The sequence below is a fragment of the Aspergillus melleus genome (genome assembly GCF_016097325.1).
Source record: "Aspergillus melleus strain CBS 546.65 chromosome Unknown contig5, whole genome shotgun sequence".
Taxonomy (NCBI): domain Eukaryota; kingdom Fungi; phylum Ascomycota; class Eurotiomycetes; order Eurotiales; family Aspergillaceae; genus Aspergillus; species Aspergillus melleus.
Genome location: NW_025763374.1, coordinates 3,676,999 through 3,695,114, shown reverse-complemented (window position 1 = coordinate 3,695,114; position 18,116 = coordinate 3,676,999). Strand labels below are relative to the sequence as shown.

General features: G+C 51.7%; 5 protein-coding genes across 5 annotated transcripts; 3 read left to right on the top strand and 2 right to left on the bottom strand.

The window, feature by feature from the left end:
- Positions 1 to 179: 179 nt before the first annotated feature.
- On the bottom strand, positions 180 to 6,454 carry LDX57_009626 (uncharacterized protein; the record flags this gene model as incomplete). Its single annotated transcript, XM_046091360.1, has 3 exons — positions 180 to 967; positions 1,033 to 6,042; positions 6,104 to 6,454. 3 exons carry the CDS (start codon positions 6,452 to 6,454, stop codon positions 338 to 340), a joined length of 5,991 nt encoding a protein of 1,996 aa, XP_045947337.1. The 3' UTR covers positions 180 to 337.
- A 1,956-nt stretch (positions 6,455 to 8,410) lies between these two features.
- LDX57_009625 (putative plasma membrane antiporter) lies at positions 8,411 to 10,536 on the top strand (the record flags this gene model as incomplete). Its single annotated transcript, XM_046091359.1, has 9 exons — positions 8,411 to 8,459; positions 8,513 to 8,581; positions 8,634 to 8,740; positions 8,806 to 8,979; positions 9,043 to 9,443; positions 9,507 to 9,555; positions 9,622 to 9,988; positions 10,055 to 10,156; positions 10,205 to 10,536. The coding sequence occupies 9 exons, from the start codon at positions 8,411 to 8,413 to the stop codon at positions 10,534 to 10,536; spliced, it is 1,650 nt and encodes a 549-aa protein (XP_045947336.1).
- Positions 10,537 to 11,878: 1,342 nt separating this feature from the next.
- LDX57_009624 (uncharacterized protein) lies at positions 11,879 to 12,447 on the top strand (the record flags this gene model as incomplete). The annotated part of the gene is made up of 3 exons (XM_046091358.1): positions 11,879 to 11,887; positions 11,940 to 12,056; positions 12,109 to 12,447. 3 exons carry the CDS (start codon positions 11,879 to 11,881, stop codon positions 12,445 to 12,447), a joined length of 465 nt encoding a protein of 154 aa, XP_045947335.1.
- A 1,066-nt stretch (positions 12,448 to 13,513) lies between these two features.
- LDX57_009623 (uncharacterized protein) lies at positions 13,514 to 14,189 on the bottom strand. The gene has a single exon (XM_046091357.1). It carries the CDS (start codon positions 14,059 to 14,061, stop codon positions 13,879 to 13,881), a length of 183 nt encoding a protein of 60 aa, XP_045947334.1. The 5' UTR covers positions 14,062 to 14,189; the 3' UTR covers positions 13,514 to 13,878.
- Positions 14,190 to 16,686: 2,497 nt separating this feature from the next.
- On the top strand, positions 16,687 to 18,098 carry LDX57_009622 (uncharacterized protein; the record flags this gene model as incomplete). Its single annotated transcript, XM_046091356.1, has 3 exons — positions 16,687 to 17,081; positions 17,149 to 17,501; positions 17,582 to 18,098. 3 exons carry the CDS (start codon positions 16,687 to 16,689, stop codon positions 18,055 to 18,057), a joined length of 1,224 nt encoding a protein of 407 aa, XP_045947333.1. The 3' UTR covers positions 18,058 to 18,098.
- Positions 18,099 to 18,116: the final 18 nt, after the last annotated feature.

Genomic DNA, 18,116 nt, shown 5'->3' with positions numbered 1-18,116 from the left:
CTCTGACATGCAGCCTGCATCAATGTTCTTATTGGCGAGGCCCGCAATATACGGAGACGATCCCCGACCACCAATCGGCGCTCGAGGGTATACTTACCTTATCTCTACGGACGACCGCTCCGATGCAGGCAGTCTGGGCGCGTAGGGCCTCGGCCCTTAGTAGACCTTGCAGCTAGCGTAAAAAAAAAAAAAAAAGGTCACATGTATTAATTATGTATGATACTACGAGGTTACATCTGACAGGGGATACTGAGACAGACAACAAATCAAAAAGTTCAAACAAACAGATAGAGAAATAAAAAGCGACAGGCACAGAACTTCGTGCAACCCCCACTGTTCATAGAGCACTGATAGAAATGCGCTTGGCGCCTGCGTTGCCATTGAGCAAAGCCGATCCACTGGATTGCCGCAAGTGGTTCTGGTGCGTTGTCGGCTCCTCCACGTCCAAGCTAAATCGTCGCGGTCGCTGCCACATCCCGAGGCTCTCGTCTGCCTCGGCTGCCTCAAGCTGAGAGGTGGATAATCCGAACTTGGTCGCAATCTGCTGCACACGCTCTTCAGCGGCCGTCGCATCAACTGCGCCGCTTTGACCGTCCTTTGACAGCCGGGCCTGTGCATGTTGAAGAAGTTCAAGGTGCTGGGTCACAGCATCCACGGACTCGGCATGGGTCTCGTCGCTGTTGAGCAGCTCAGCCAGTGCAGCCTCGTGGAGCGCGGCGGCGGCCAGATGATTTCCCGATGCCGTATATAGGCCCGATAACAGCTTATTCATTTCCAATGTGACTGTATCGCAGTTTCCCCACACTTGGCGTAGATTGTAACAGATATCCTTGCCCAACTGCGTTGCTGAAGCTACCTGACCCCGACAGAATCGGGTTTCAACCAGCCGTCGACCGATCCACACGACCACCGGCAGCGACCAGGTCTTTTGTACGACACGAGAGGTCCATAGGTCAGTGAGAATAGCCTAGGCGCCGTTAGTGGTGATCGGACGACAAGGGGGAAAGGGATGAATATGAAGCATGGGCCTACCTCGAGATCCTCAAACATTTCATGCTCGCCCAGAACTGTAACGAGGTCATTTAATTCCGAGAATGGCAGCTCCGAGAACTCTATGGGCTGGTCTTTAGCGTTGGACATGATTTCCTGAAGCAGCATTTGCGACTCCAGAGCCATGTTTGCGGAGATTGTATCGTCCGAACACTTGTTTGTCTTATAGCCATTCAGATAGAGACAGATTTTGATGGCCGTAAAAATGCTTTCGGGAGTTTGCAGTCCCTCCGTCAAATGCACGAAGGAATGAAAGACGCCAGTCACATAGGCAGCGTCTTGAAATTGCGAACGGTTGCAAAGATCCCGCACCATAGTGGCCGTCGATGTTACGACATTAATATTGTAGTCACTGTGCGTTGACTCCCGCCAGCAGACATTGTAGAACTGGTGAACAGAGTCATTTTTCCGTTGCTGAGAAGCGACGGACAGACTGTTGCAAAAGTATTCGTACAGCCTATCGTGAGTGCTCTGAGCTGCTGCTGCTCTTTTCTGGTCAACCTGCAGGCGATGCAGCTTGTCACCGGCCGCCAGCGTGGGCACTAGATCATGACTGGCTAGGCTCTGCTGGAAAGCATTGTAAACCTGGCCTTCGCGGGACAATTCACTAAGGATCTGGTGCGAAGTCTGACGTTTGCCAAACACCTCTTCAAAGGAAGCCACGAAAACGGCGGGTCGGTACTCAACCAAAGATTGCCGTTGAGCAGCTGGAGTCTCATGAACAACCTGCTGACGCATGTCATTGATCATCTGGTTACCCTCCTCAATATAGCCACATTCCAGATAAATCTCAGCCAAGCGGTGGGCGCGATCGACCAGAGTATCATGATTTGTAGTGACATGGACAACTTCATCGACATGCTCCCGAAGAAGTGCAGCTCCCTGTTTGCGGGATTCAACACTGCCTTGCTTGGCATGCATGTTAGCGATTGCATGCAGCCACAAGAGTGTGTTCGGGGCGGATAGTCCTTGCTGCTGTTTAGCCAGAGCCAACTCCTCGTTGTACAAGGAGTATGCATCCCTTGACGTGTTGTTTTGTTGGATATAGAGCTGGGCCATTTGATGTTTAATGCTGATGGGCAACGGCTCCGACATATCGGGCAACCCGCGGGAAACCTCAGACGCAGAAACCCAGTCGTTAGTGTTGAGAACCTGCTGATAGAGGTTCACGGCCTCAGTGTGACGTGCGCTGTTGGCACATAGGGCGGCCAAAGTGAGAGTTGCATCTCGCGTCCGTGGGTTGGTAGCACCATAGAGCTTGCGGCATAGCTGTTGGTGTTGTGAAGCGACTTGGTGGCGCTCGGCACCAGCCCCCTGAATAGTCGAATGGTCCAAGATGGCCATATATCCGGCGTAGGTTTTCGGGAGTAGACCCTCCAGCAACGCACGGTCGTAGCCATCCCTCTCATCGAACCGCACGAGTGTTGGCCACAGATGACGGTAGACCTCTAGAGCTGCGTCCCACTTCTGCTGCTGCTCATACAACGCGACGAGTGCAACAGAAGCGCGCACTCCGGAAGAACTAATCTTGCCGTCTCGGATACAGGCGGTATAAATGTTGTGATAGCTATCCTCGGCCTCGCTACGACGGCTCAAGCGTAAAGCCAGATCGCCTTCGTAGTAGCGAGTGTCGATAGTGTGTTTGTCATGTTGGCCAAGACGCGAGGCAAAGAAGTCACTGACTTGATGCAACAGAACGAGTGCTTTTTCGAACTGAAACGTCGTCTCGTAGAATTCCACAACTGTCTTCACAACCGTGGTTACCGATGGAACAGCAACCTGATCCGCGGTGATGGAGGCCTTGAAAGCATTACCATAAACCACGGAGGCAGTATGTACATGCAATCGGCGGAAGAGACAGTAAGCATGATCCAAGGCGAGGTTGGCCATCGTGGGGGCCTCGTTTGAGTGGAACTTAGCCGTGGACTGTGGGTCTTCAACAGTGGGCCATGCGTGCTTCAAGACCGCCAAAGCAGACTTGCTGCCCTCTGACCATTCTTCCGCACGAATGTGCTGCGTCGCGAGGTGATGGCATAGCCCGAGAAGGGGTAGCGTTCGTTGATTGGTGCCGGCCGACGCAATCGAATCAATCAAGCCCGGTAGCAGAATGGTCTCTTCCGGGGAAAGAATGCCCGTGCTCTCGACCATTGCCTTGGTTGGAATGAGGTCATTCGCAAGGCCTTCGGCGAGTTGTACAGCCTCGGGGGAGTACTGCTGACCAGTCGTATAATAATATTTCCATACCTGCAATGCTAGGGCACGGTCCATGTCGACAAGACCCATCTCTCGCGCTTCCACCCGGAGCTCCTCTGCACGTTCGACCATCTCAGGTGACTTGACACCACCGTCCTCTTCCAACTCTGCTGAGAGTTCACGCAGAAGAGCAGTTGATTCATCGGGACGACTCTGGCGCCGCAGGAACTGCGAGAAATAAAACGCGACTTTGGTTCTTTGGTCCCATGAATTTATTGAATCGATCTCACGGGCTGAGAGCGCCGACCATAATCGAGTCAAGACTCCCTCAGCTTTGACTGCCTGGTTGCTCTCTTCATACATCTGGGCCAGACGGAGACCTTCTGCAATACGACGCGGGTCTGTCACATCCATCGACCGCACGGTGTTTTCATATTTAGCACGAGTAAGCTCCAGTGCGAGTTCATCGGGGGGTTTGATTGTAAAATGGTGCTCCAGGAATTGAGCCGCCTGCATGGTCTCGGATGAGTAAAGTCCATAGGTCTGGAGAGTTTGACGGTAAAACTGTTTTGAGACGTCGTAGGCCAATTCCTTCTGATTCTTGCCCTTATAATGATTCACCAGACGATCCAGGTACTGCAAGCGTTGAGCAAACGTGATGTCGGATGAGCCCCAATTTGCCAGGGTCATGTCTCGTAGCGCCTCAGTCTTCAGGCCAGCGGAACGATCCGCCTTGCCCTTGCCCTCCGGCGTAGATACCAAGAGTTGTTCCAAGCTCTGACTGATGGTGTCCGTGGGACCATATAGAGCACGGCTTCGAGTCCATGCCTCAAATAAGTGATCATTAGCCCAAGTTGCTTTGGCCTGATCAGCTGCACGAGCACTTAGAATGAGACTCTGGAGAAGAGCATGAGAATCATCGCCCAGGACTCCACGTCGGACCACAACAGATAGGCGATACAGCTCCACGATGCTCGAGCGGCTGAATTGTGATTCACGGTTGGTAAGTTCTAACTGAGCGAAAATGACCGATGTCGGCATGGCCCGGCGGAAAGGTCCCGTGAAAGATAGCTCGCGATTGGACATGGCGATAGGGGAGGACAACATATGGGAGAGCCAATAACGTGATGTATATTCTAATAGCTCGTAGGCGTCCATGTATCGATCGCGAGCGCTCACACCCAATTTATCCCAGGCGACGGCCACCTCGTCAGAGACCGATTGTCGTACCCAAGCCAGCGAGCGAATCAACAAATCGTAGTGGGCTTCAGCTAAGGTGAACGGAACGACCTGGCTCATTATGGCTCGCGCCTGAATATGCTCTCGAATCATGGGGTGTCGGAAGGAGACAAATCCGTCCCGCACCAAAGTAATACGAGTCAGCGGCTGCAGAATATCACGGTCAATATTCGGTGTGCGCGTAGCTACTTTGAGAGATTTGACATCAACTGCTAGTAAATGCTCCAGTTCCTGGACACGGAAGGGACGCTCTGATGCCGTCAACCAAGCAAGAACACTCTGAATGCCCATCCGATGGAGGTTTATTCCTTGTAAATGACGGTCGATTACGTCTCCCAGCGTCTTTGGAGCATTCTTGATAGCAGATACCATTTCCGGGAAAGTAGACTGATGTCGTGCCAGTTCGAGGGCTAGCTGCGCCCAGACGAAACAACCTTGGGCGCGAGGAACGATTGAAGTCGACAGGGCTCTTGTTTGGAGAGTGTCCAGACCGGAGAAGGCAGAGTCCGAAGCCATCGTATCTTCCACGGCGCCCTGCAGGTCATGTTCGGTTAAAGATGCATTCATTGTGAGCTGATGGGTCGTGGTGGTTTCTCGCATCGGCATCTGCGCCTTCGCCAAAGGACGGCTGAACGTAATCAACTTGGACGGCGAGTTACGTTCCGAGACAGCTTCCTGCAGACGATGAAGGAAGGAGCCGACTGTAGCGTTGGGATGTTTGATCTGATCAATCCCATCCACCACCAGCAAGAACTGGAGGTTTGACTGAAGCGCCGTCCGCAAGGCCACCCATAATTGCTCCTCCACCTGCGGATCTGCGGCCCCCGTTTCGGCCAATTCGAGAGCCTTGGTAACCGCAGGCAAAATCAGATCCTGGGTTTCCCTACTACTGACACAGTGATCAAGCATCTGAATGAGGATATTCTTTAGGATACTTAGTGTCAGCGTGGTAATAGGCACATCGGACCGAATCGCAACAGGAACGACACTCCAAATGTCAAATTCCGGCGAACCTTGAAGCTTTCCCACAGTCCACTGGGCCAGTGCACTCTTTCCTGAACCCGGATGACCGGTCACCAGCATGAGGTTCCGGCGGCTCAGGGTGAATGTGGTCAGATGGGGGTCAAACCAGGCAAAAGAGCCGTCCGTGAGAGAATGATTATGACCGTCAAGAAGCATCTGCAGTGGACGGTCTTGGAGCTCGAGAAATTGATAAATGGAGGCGAAATCAGCGACGGTTTTGTTTGCCACTCCGGTAGAAAATGCAGCCTGCGATATGCGGCGCCAGTGAACGGTGAATCGGTTAAAATAGCAGAAGAAAGAACCATTCACGGCCTCCCCAACGGCCTGCCAGTTTTGATTACGCACTCCTTGACGATACTCCATACTGATGTGCATGATCATTTGGAGTAGATGAGCGAATATTTCGGCCACCTCTTGTTGAAGGGATCGAGAAGAGCGAAAGTAGCTCTCTTGTTGCAGCAAAAGGGAGATACCCATAGTCACTCGACCGTATTGCCCAAAGATACTGTCTAGCGTTTCGATACGATCCATACCGATCTAGAAGGATGTTAGGTTAGATATGTGATGAGTTGACGATTGGAGAAATGGGGATAGGTACCTCAAGAAGTAGCAGAGTTGCTCCCCAGATCATCTTTGCGGCCTCATCTGTGCCATCTAGGAAACCATTGACTGAGTCTCTTAAAGAGCCAACAGCAAATGCCAGGCGAGAAGCCCGACAGAGAGCACCGTCAAGTCGACTGCCATCGGGTGGCATGCGACGAAGCCTTTCGGCGGCAATGGCATCGAAAAAGACATCAACTGTTAAAGATTTGGCCTGAACCTCGTTGGCAGAAATTCCTAGGCGCGAGGGACACTCCTGGGAGACTAGATCCAGCGTTTCCCGCAGCACGGTGGGCGAGCCGGTGCCGCCGTTGACAGCATTGTTCTCCACCTTAGCCGAGGAAGACATGCTGATATATTGCTTGTAAATTAAGAGGGATTGTAGATTTCAGATAACTCAATTGACTTCGACAGCGATAGGCGAACGTTATATGAAAGCCCGGCCCACCAGAACGAGAAGATGGGAGGACATCAGAGATCCGGGTGCCATGCAATTCTGACATCACGAGTCGTTGAACTATTTGGTCCCCGGGTCGTCATTGAAGCTCAATTATGGTGCGAACCGTGGGTCGCCAGAGTCTATCAGGGATGTTCGTAGGCGAGTAGGATAAGCATTGAGCCTGGTTTTGGCGTAGTCGTGGTGTCATATTAGAACGTGTTAACTTAAGTCTTCCTGCAAGGCGTCATGGCGAAGGGCGTACACCGTAGTAGAGGTCGATGACATCACCGGCCATGCGTTTGCTCCCGCTGCGAGAAAAAGAGAGACTTTGCAGTGATTCACTTGTTTCGGGCATGTAACATTGAGTAAACATGAGGATAATTGGGGGACTGAGAAGAATAGAGCGTGATGGTGGTGATGGGGAGCGATGACGGAGATGGTTACGGGTCACACGGGATATTATGCACACCAGAGGCATAACATGACTCAGCTATGCAATCTTGTGCCGCTTCCACCACGTCTGTTGATTCCTCCCCTCGCCCGGTTATTTGTGTCCAAATCATCCATACACACTGACAACCCCACAAAATTTATGGACGAGAAATCTAAAAGTCTTTCGCAGTTTTGCAAAGGAGACCAACATTGCTCACCCTCGACAGATTTGTCGACAGAAAGCCCCTGGCAAAGTTGCCGACTGGTTTGCAGAGCGGAGAACCGGATGCCTCAGACCTGACGGGCTGATCGAGGAGTCCGAAGTCCTGGTGTGCTATATCTGAAGACGGTCGCCCTTAGGATTCCATGTCCAGTGCCAGCCAAGCACGAATGAGATGGTCTGCGTCAGATTTTGAGAATCAGTCTCACGGAGAGTCCCTGTTGGAATGAACATCAAGCAATTGGCTGGGAACACCAAGCATGCAGGATAAATGGTAAATGCAGAGCCTGGTACCCAATGACGAAACTGTACGGATCTGAAGGTTGTCTGAATCTCTTCAGCTTTCGATTGTGAAGGTCTATATAGACTGCCAAGTTCTCTTTCAGCCATGGCGCTCGGGTACGGCAGAAATTTCAGAAAAACAATCCATGGATAACATATCCCGCCAGCTCAAGTTGTATCGCGTTGCTTCAACATACGTACAGGGCTGAGGGCACCAGCAGCTCTTTCTCCCATGAAATCAGGTTAAGAGTCACTTGCATTCATGTGGGATGAAGCCGGGAAAGGGACAAATGCCTCCCAATGACGGGGAAAGGCACCCATCCCCACCGCCTGGCAGTCAGGAAACTCGGTTACACCGAATCCTCCCGAATAGTGTCACTTGGAGCAGGAGGTCCTGCCGCTGATCGGCTCTGGGCAGCGTCGGGCGGAGATCTTGGCTGACGGATGACTTGATCAATGAGCGACTGGGCGGATGTCTTGGCGAGAATGCCGCGGTGGCCGGTTGCTTGCCAAGAGCGCAGCATTACCAGCCCTATTGGGTGGCCAAGCTCCGTTACGTTGGCGTCTAATGTTGGAACAGAAAATGCCATGGGATCAGGGGCATGTTGATCAGCAGGAACTGCGCTGCCTGTTCTGTGAGAAGCAGGACACAGGCGAGGGGGGAAAAAGAAAAAGAAAAAAAAAAAAAAAAAGGAGGAAAAACACGCAGAAGCTAGTTCTCCATGCAGGGTCATGGTACCTACCCATAATGCCGTCTTTCTATCTCCTGAGGGTCAGGAGATATCTTTTGGGCATTTCTCTGCATGGCGTGTCATTTCATCGAGACTACATCTGTGCCTTCCGACAAAATAAATACCCCTTGGATAATCTCGTGGACCTTGCTGCCCTGCAAAACCCATAGCGCCTGTACACACGACACATACTTCCTGAAGATGCCCACGCTGGACGTGAGCGAGCTGAATGTGGTGATCGCAGTTCTAGGTATGTTCTTTGTCGCTCTCATCCTGGTCTGCGGGCCCTAACCTAGACGATAGGAGGGTTCATGCTCCTCTACGGCGTCATCTCTGTCAAGATCAAGAGCTTCTGGTATCTGGGGGAAGCTTGTAAGTATTGTCTGTGCTCTTGACACAGACCATTCTGCTTAGCAATACCCAGTACCGGCGGTCCTGGTAGGCATAATTTTAGGTCCCGCGGCAGCGAAATTGCTAGATGCAACAGAATGGGGGTCGGCCGTCAGAGACCAACAGGAAGCAATTACTTTGGTACGTAACAGATCCCATCTTTCCCTTTGGTGAACTGGTTGGTGGAATTGCTGATCGGTTATCAGGGCCTTTGCCGCGTCGCTATTGGGGTGCAATTAGTGATGGCCGGCTACCAACTACCGGCCCAATACCAACGCTACCACTGGAAAGAAATGTTCATTTGCCTGATTCCCAACATGACGTTGATGTGGCTGCTCACCTCGGGATGTGTCATGGCTTCCATCCCCAACATGCCATTTGTAAGAGGATGCGATAGTCAATGACCCTGAATGGCCCCGCTAACCTGACTTGATGTTATCTAGGTGTCTGCTTTGGTAATCGGCTCCTGCGTCACCTGCACAGACCCAATCCTATCCCAGGCGGTAGCGAAAGGACCGTTTGCCGACAAGTACGTGGCGCGCGAGTTGCGTGAGATCATTTCCTCCGAGGCAGGCATCAACGACGGATTTGGGTTTCCTTTTCTCATGCTAGCCACATACATAATGCGACATGCACAAGGCGAAGGATATCACGGGTCTCAAGACTCACATGCCGGTCAACTGCTGGCAAGGGCAGGCGATGTTGGCCGTCAGGGTGGGGGTGTCGGGGAAGCACTGGGCAACTGGGTGGTTGAAACATGGCTCTACTACGTAGTGCTGGGGGCCCTGTATGGTGTGGTGGTAGGATATGCCGCGCTTCATGCTTTGCGGTTCACGCTGCGGCGGTGAGTGATGGTTAAATTGGCACAAGCGAGAGGAAAGAAGATCGAAAGCTAACCGCGCTGCAGGAGGTGGATTGATAGCGAAAGCTATCTTCTCTTTCCTACAGCTCTTGGAGTAAGTATGGCTCCAGAAGAGATACTATCGAGCTTTTCACTGATCATTCATGACAATTTCTCATAGCTCTTTATACTGGGCACATGTGGCTGCATAGGCACTAACGATTTAATTGCCTGCTTCTGCGCCGGCAGCGCTCTGAACTGGGACGGGGGCTTTTTGGCGGAGACGGAGGCCCGCCATGACGAAGTCAACGCCAGTATCGATGTTCTGCTCAACTTCGGCGGGTTCATGTACATCGGAGCCATCTTTCCATGGGATGAATTTCACCAGCCGGATCTGACTGGAATTACCTACCCTCGCTTAATTCTCCTGGGGCTGATGGTGTTGCTCCTGCGGCGCATCCCCAGCATCCTGCTCCTATACAAGCTAATGCCGCGAGTGTGCAAGAACTGGAAAGAAGCCCTTTTCATGGGGTATTTCGGACCTATCGGTGAGAGTGTAGCCGTCGTATGCCATTCCAGATGGCAAGGCAAGCATAGCTGACGTATCACATCAGGCATCGGGGCCGTTTTCTATGTCGAGCATACGCGGCATCTTTTTCCTAAGCCCGGCAACGGTGACGAGGCAGAGGCCCAACTGATGCGCGCTATTGGACCGAGTAGGTACACGAATGTGCTCCTCAGTCTCTAAGCTAATACATTCACAGCGGTTTACTGGCTCGTATTCTTCTCTATATTCGTCCACGGGCTCTCCATTCCCGCCCTCAACGCCATTTATACCGCCGCCGGCGTGCCCCCAGTGGTGGACCCCTCGGGTCCAGCCGAGATCCGGCCATTATCAGCGAATCAGGCTCTGCCGAAGAACAGCTACATGAATGCAAAACGGCGATCAATCATGCTGTTCAATCGCTTTTCTCGCGCGAACTATCCAGGCAATCTGGGCTGGGAGCTGCCGTTTACCCACGACGACAGACGCGAACGATCCAGTGTGCCCAGCCCCCCAACATTTCATCTACAAAGCATGGAGAATCCGATATAAATGTCCAGCCATGGCGCAGCTATTATTTGTTTTTGCTCCTCTTTGCGCCTTATTTTCAATTATTTTTTGTACATAACACTCTAAATGTTATTCTAGGTTTTGGCCTTGTTCCTGCTCTTGATCAGCGGCGCTGATAACCTCAATGGTCGTCATTACTACCTCATACCCAAGTGTTAAGCTGAGATTTCCAGAGGTGAGCTCTAAACCTCCGCATTCAAGCAGACCCTTCCTAGGCAAAGAATCTGTAACCCTCCGAACAAAGGCAAACAGGGGTTTATCTTGGTCTAAGCATCAGGCTGATTGTGAAGGAAATTCATTTTCAAACTGTGCGTTGGAACAAGAACACCTTACATTTAGCATTCTATCGTTCCGTGTTTGGCAGGTCCTCTTATAAAAAACATGAACTGTGAGCAATAGCTTTAAGGCAGCGTATCTTGCTTGTCATTGTTCCGGGCTACTCTCCCATCGACTGGAAGTCAATGGATAGACATGGATGTATTGGACATGTCGTCCTAGTGCTTTTAGCACTTTCTCGATTTTGGGATGCTTGATTTGCAGCAGCTTGGCTGTGGTGGGATCTTGGGGATTGAGGTAGTGATAGAGTTTAATTGTAAGCCTTTGCCAGGAGTCATCTACGATGAAAGAATAAGTTCAAGCTGCAACACAACCCCCCTTTAGTTCTTCATGACGGGGTTGTGTTTCTGTCCCTCGACATCAGGGTTGCGCGTTCGTGTTGACGACAAAACAAAAGCCTGACAACCTCCTGCGAGGAGAAGAACTTGATATTTGACTGACTGATAGTAGCATGGTGTCTTTGTCTATAAGATCAAATACGGTGGCAATCCAAGATAACACCCGCCAGATCAACAAAGATGACCATACCATACACGTTCAGACTACAGCTACATAGCGAAGATCAGGGATTATCATGATATAATGTACATCAATCTGATCCGAACACCTTCAGCTTTCTTCTAGTGACTTTTTCAAGTAGCTCCATAGACATATGACGATAGGATCAAGTGGGACAATTAGGACATCTACCTAACTTGCTTCTACCCCTCTTCCCTAAGCCCTTGTCAACAATGAACCTAGCCCATTCACCGGATTGGGCGAAGCGAGCCCTGAGGTCCCTTACCACTAGCGCCTCCCTCCGCCGCCCACCCAAGTAGCTCGGATTCCCTTCTCCCTTCTCCCTTCTCCCCTCTTCTTCTTCCTTCCTCCAGCCTCGACTTCTCCACCCCGACTCTGTGTCGAGAGCTCGTCCATCATTGGTCACCACTTTGAAACAGCCTCAACCATCGTACTTCATCTGTGGAGACTTTCCTCTGCTCTTGTCAATATGGCCAAAGTAAGTGAAGACCCTTCAGCTCATAGAACGTATACTAATTGATGCATTCCAGGACGAGCACACGTGTTTCCAGTGTGGTCGACGCGGACACAAGCAAGAAAACTGCCCGGACAGAAACGCATATCGCGACCTTCTGAAAAGTAATGCTGTAGCTGCGAAGGCTCTGGAGGTATGTCGTCGATTGTGTTTGAAAGACTCAGGGTTGCTAACATCATTTGAAGACAAAAACACGCGGCCCTTGGAAGAAGGAGAGAAAGACGGGCCATGATTCTGCCCCTCATGCCGCTGATGTCGATGATCCTGCTCCTCGCGGCACTCACGTCGGCTGGAGTCCTCCCCGTGGTAGTCACGTTACCCGCTCTGCTCCTCCCAGTGTTCGTGCTAGCCACTCTGCCCCTCGGACTGTGTATACCGATACTACTGTTCCTGAAAGTGCGCATGTCGATCTCCCAGACACCCTCCCTCCATTTGGAGAAGATGAGTTGCTCAGCGAGGACGGCTCTTTTGACTTTGTCGATACGGAACCCGGTGACGACATCACCATGAGTGTGGCTCTGTAGTGGCAGCAGTGTCTCGCAGCCTAGTCGCTGGGCCCTTCGGGGGTCTCAAGTGGACATCTTCCGAACAGTTATGAGGACCACTTGCAAGTCAGTGATTCTTTCAATGTGGCCATGACCATATACCACTCTCAGTCATGGTCTGCTTTGTCGTGCTGATTACATTCGGGGTAGCGGGCTGTTTGTTTGTGTAAGGACCACACACGTAGGTGACTGCTAACAGTAACGGCCTCTGTGTCTATGCTCGTTTCTAGTTAGTTTAATGAATACCAAGGTTAAATTCGGTCTATTTGATCATCCCTCTTGTATGCTTGAGCTCCAGGACTGGTACACTCGAGGTGAGTGTGAGTGCCCGTTTCCATTTTAACTAATTAAACCGGTTATTGATAAAGAGCAATCTACAATGCAACAGTTCTGTTCTCTACCGGCAGGGCCGATAAGCTGCAGTCTCTTATTAATATTGCCAAGGTTCCCGAGAACCCATTTGGACTTCTATTTTCGCGAAGGTAAGTTACATCCCGGAATGGAGTTTCGACCTATGGAGTGATCGTTATGTCTTGCGAGTTTTGAATTAATTGGAAATGCGATCGTATGCTTACACTTCTGGGTATCTATAGGCTCTTAAAGGCAAGAATATTTCGTTATTTCCGCTGTTGCTGCCCCTGCCTCCTGGAATACCGCTGCGGCTTCCGCTGAGGCCGATGAGGAGAAGAAGGAAGAAGGTGAAAACATCCGATAGACCCGTGATTGTGTTACTGGAGCGATACAGAGGCTAATGCTTGGCCTTATCCGACCGGAATTTAGGCTGCGACTTTCCGAATAAGCGTCCTAATATGCTCGGTTTTTCCCTCGTTTCTTTCCTATCAAAATCCTCCCTTCGCTTTCCTTCTACCCGATACTACGCGACTACATGATGAACCAAAGGGAAAACTAGAAAAGATGAACACACGGACAAGAATATCTGCTAGGAGTGGGCGCTGGGTTTGCATGATAGGCTTTCGTCGTGACAGAGATACTGGTCAGGCTGACGATAGAAGTCCGGTCCGCGGGAATCAGAAATTATTCGCATTTATATCGATGGCCTGAGGCGCTGGACTTGCATGATGGACTCTGTCGTTGCAGATGGATAGGATTCTGGCCCGCAGGAAAATCAGAAAAGGTCTTCTACGCTTCCGTGGCTTTTCGCCTATTCCTAAGGAGGTATAGTCCTTTTACCAGGGTACTATATTCCAACACGTGCATAGTAATGTTCGTTGGCCCGGTTTCGAAAGTGAAGACCGAATGGCGCTGGTATTCTGAGGAACATCTCGGCTGCCGATGTGGTACGCAAAGGGATGCAGAGGGTGTATGAAATGACACGATTAAATATCCGTGTTGACTTAAAGAATTCCATCAGTATAGTGTAGAAAGCCCTGGTGAGAACTTCCGTCTGATCTACAACCCCAAAGCCCTCTCATACGGTGCCACATCCAGGCCGAGGAATTCAGTTCTCAGCCACGCAAGGTCTTCAACACTAGTGTTGTCGTTTCCGCGGTTCTGGATAGTTGTCTTGAAAGAGATTGAAAGAAGCTCCTTGGGGGGTCGTGAAGAAGCGAGACCACGGTTCTGGGTGGTCATTTTGATCTCGCCCTTACGGCCCTTCTGGGAGCCCTGGACCACTGTAATCTCGTCGTCGTGGCGCGTGGGAATAGAGCGGACATTGTACTTGGCCTGGAGCTTCGCTTTTAGGGTCGAGTTAGTATGCCATATATGCGATCGCAACTGGACTATCAAGAAAGAGCTCTCGATGTGCTGGTTCTGTGATACTTAGCGATAGTCCTCTCCAGGAGCCCGCCGTAAGTGCCCGCCGTCAGCACAATGGCATGGCCAAGTATCCGTCCCGTCTTGGAAAGGTGAGCGCTAATGATAACACGGCGCTGGCTCGAGGAAGCATTGAAGTGCGCCGCGCACGACCTCCGGCGCGAAGAAGCGAGACCGCGGGGTGGAACTAGTGGGCCTGAGGCAACGAACGCACTGGCAGCACCGGCATGGCCCCGCCACACCGAAAATGATACAAGCTGGTAGATATAGTAGCCGAGCGACAGGGCTTGCCTGTCCCAACAACTAGTGGTACTGATGGAGCCCAAGAACGGCCTCGTTAATTGTTCTTTCCAACCCTCCACAAATATTCGGATACCCCAGGTACCCGGGCACAGGAACCGTTGTGCTGCCCAAAGCTTAGCCGTCGATCTCGGGGACTAGTACCCGCGTGGCACGGCGGCCCTACAGTCACGGCGGCGCCAATCCGTTAACTCTTTAAGCAGATGTTGGTAGGAGAGAGCGTCGGGATTCGACCGTGACCATTAGCATTGCAAAGAGGAGAGCCCACTTCTTCTATGCAACACTAAGGGATACCATGACCGAGTCCTACCACTCGGCCACCGCCCCCGGTCTAATTCCATAGTTACATGTACTGTACTACCTACTATAGATAGCGGGGGCTACGGAGTAAATGCGAGTCGTACTTCCTGAGGCTGAGAATAATGAACGTATAGCCTAGATACTTTGGGGGACCATATTGGGGGAAAAGTGCATAAAATCCTCCCAAAAGATCAACTTCACATCCCACCATTCATCTGCTGGCTAGCTATCTGCTACGATGTTACATTTCTTACTTTCCCGCTCCTAGTTTTGTTTCTACTACTTTCACCTCTTCTATCTCCCGATGGTACCCTTCGAGGGTCCTTAAGGGCGCCGCGGATCGGTTGCTTCGTTTGCATTGTGGGGAGCGGACAAAAGGCAGGTTTCTCAATCAGAGAATACCATTGGGCCTGACGTTCAGTCTCGCCAGCACCTTCTTCATAGAGGGGCTGAGCAGAACATGCCAGAAGGGAAAGAGGTTGAAAAGACCAACAATGGCATCGAATGTAGTCCGGTTTCGGAGAAACAGGCGTCCGGCGACCTCTGATCCAAGGGTCCAAAGAAGGCGAAAACTGTATATCCAGATGGTATTGACCAGGATGTTGCAGATGAGTGCCCCGCCATCAGACAAGGTACCTCTAACGGTTTAGGTGCGAACCGTGACCGTAACGTTCAAAACGCGCGTGATAACCAGGCGCAATTTGATCGAGCCGTCGGCGAACTCCGTCGTCTTTATCCTGCTATAGCAGTGGATACTTTAACTGAGGTCTTGATCAAGGTTGATGGCGACATCCAAGAACACCGCCACCGCATGGAACCTTCCATGGGCGTTTAAAGAAACAGTGAACCTGACGCGAGCAAACACCGTCAGCGAGATCTGACTCCGCGTCCGCGTCCGGTCAGCCAAGGGTCTTGTTATCATGCTTTTGTAGCCAATTTCATTGTGCTCCATCGCAGTAGCTGATAAAACCAGTAGCCCGAGTGAGCGTGAGCTGTTGGCTGTTAGGAAGGAAGGGTAAAAGAAGAGTAACCCACGGTAGTATAGAACTTGGTGGCGGGAGAGTCTCTTCTGTCGTCCCCCCGTGTTGAAAAAACCCAAATTAGGAAACTAACACATTCACCGCTTGGAGGTTACTCGGATGATTGGGAAGGATGCAGTGTGTCATGAAAAGTCATTGATTTGGTTGCCTGATCGATTATTGCAGGATGGAATACTAGTACAGTCTGTGGATATCATGGAGACCTGCTGCAGCGATCGCGCTCACCACATGGCAAGTCCGTTGCGATTATCATCGTATTCCCTCGTGGCAAGCTGACAGACACTATAGAAGGATCGTGTTGACCAGGCCCGCCCAGACAGAATCAGCTCTGCTCAGACGTCAGCCTTGGGCCGGTTGGGCTCGGCCACTCTATACTTCATTCCTTCGCGTCACATTGTGCTATGGAAATGACTCGAGTCGAATACCCTCTGAATGTACTCTTTGGACGAGTGATATTGTGTCAGGCATACACGCTTCTGGCGTGATTCATCCACTGCCAGACCCGACCTCTAAAATTATACCCAGTTCCACTCGCTCGCTTGGTATGGTTATGTATCCCATGGGACGGCTTTAAAGAGGGCGGATGGCTCGCCTAGGGTAGTCGTGGGAGCGGCATTGTTCACTGTATCTCTACACTCAGCCTCTCTCTTATGCTCTGCTCTTGTGTTATACCCCGGTGGTGTTGGCTCCACCTGCATCCACCCTTGTTCATTGCCAGCACGATGACAAAGAAGCCAGTGGCACATCATGTTCCAAAGCATGTGGACCTCCATGGCATCGTTTTGATGTCCCAACTATTACCATGAAGCAGATTCACGATGCTATCCCGGCGCATTGCTTTCGCCCATCAATTGCCCGCAGTATGAGCTATGTCATGCGGGACTACCTCCTGCTCGGGTCCTTGGTTTGGGCGGTCTACGTCTACACTCCTCTAATACCGTCGGTCCATCTGCGAGCCATCGTCTACGGTCTGTATACCGTGGTTGCAGGCATGATCATGACCGGGATTTGGATCCTAGCTCATGAATTTGGTCATGGGGCCTTCTCTCGATCCAAGACTCTTAACAGCGTCGTCGGCTTCCTGCTGCACTCCTCTCTGCTGGTGCCGTACTACAGCTGGAAGATCTCTTACTCTCATCATCACAAGTCCACGGGCGACTTGCAGCGAGACACAGCTTATGTTCCGCACAGTCGAATGTCGGTTTTGTCTCGCATTCTTCAGGGCAGAAGCGCTGCTAACTGCTACCAAGTACTGGACGCGAAGCGCCCTCGGGCAGGACGTCGACCCCCACAGTATTAGCGTGGCTGAATTGACCGAAGACGTCCCCCTTGTGACCCTCTGGCACTGCCTGCTGTTTCAACTTTTTGGCTGGCCCTTATACATGTTGGACAACTTGAGCGGCCAGAAGGCGGCGTCTGGGTTTCCTCAGCACAGTCATTACTGGTTCGGGGCCGACAGCGCCTTATACAAGGAGTCGGAGCTGCATTCCATCTTTCTTAGCGACGTCGGAGTACTCTTGATGTCCGCCGTGCTGTTCTCTACCGTCCAGCTGTTCGACCTCTGGACAATTTTTATCTTCTTCGGTATCCCATACCTCTGGCTGAACCAATGGATCGGTAAGTGAACATCGATGATTCCCCCATCCTCCACCATCATCCGAGGTTAACCTCACCCTCTCTTCCCTCGAAATAAAAAGTGACAATCACCTACCTCCAACACAGCGACGGCACGCTACCTCACTGCACCCATTCCCAGTGGTCGTTCGCCGGTGGCGCGGCCACAATCGACCGTAACTTTAAGCTATACGGCTTCGACGTCGACAAGCATCTCTTCCACGGGATCGTAGGCACGCACGTTCTGCACCACCTCGTTTCTACGATCCCTTTCCATGACGCCTACGAGGCCACCGACATGGGCAAGCACTACCGGGCGGACCGCGCCACGCCGCTAATGACGGCCCTGTTCCGTAACCTGCGCGACTGCCAGTTCGTCGAGGAGAGCTCCGGCATGGACGGCAGCGGCGTGTACATGTTTCGTAACCTGCATGGCCGCGGCGTCAAGCCGAGGGATCTGACGGTGGGGGAGACGATGTCCTCGTGGGAGGGCCATTTGCCTCCGTCATCGAAGGAGGCGTCTCGCGACTGGCGGGATTTGGTGGCATGGAATTGGTGATGGCGATGCCGTGCAAGAGCTATAGGCATACACGACATATGCTTTGATTCCTTCGACAT

Coding starts and splice junctions, on each gene's coding strand:
- LDX57_009623 (XM_046091357.1), bottom strand. CDS start 14,061: ATGACCACCCAGAACCGTGGTCTCGCTTCTTCACGACCCCCCAAGGAG.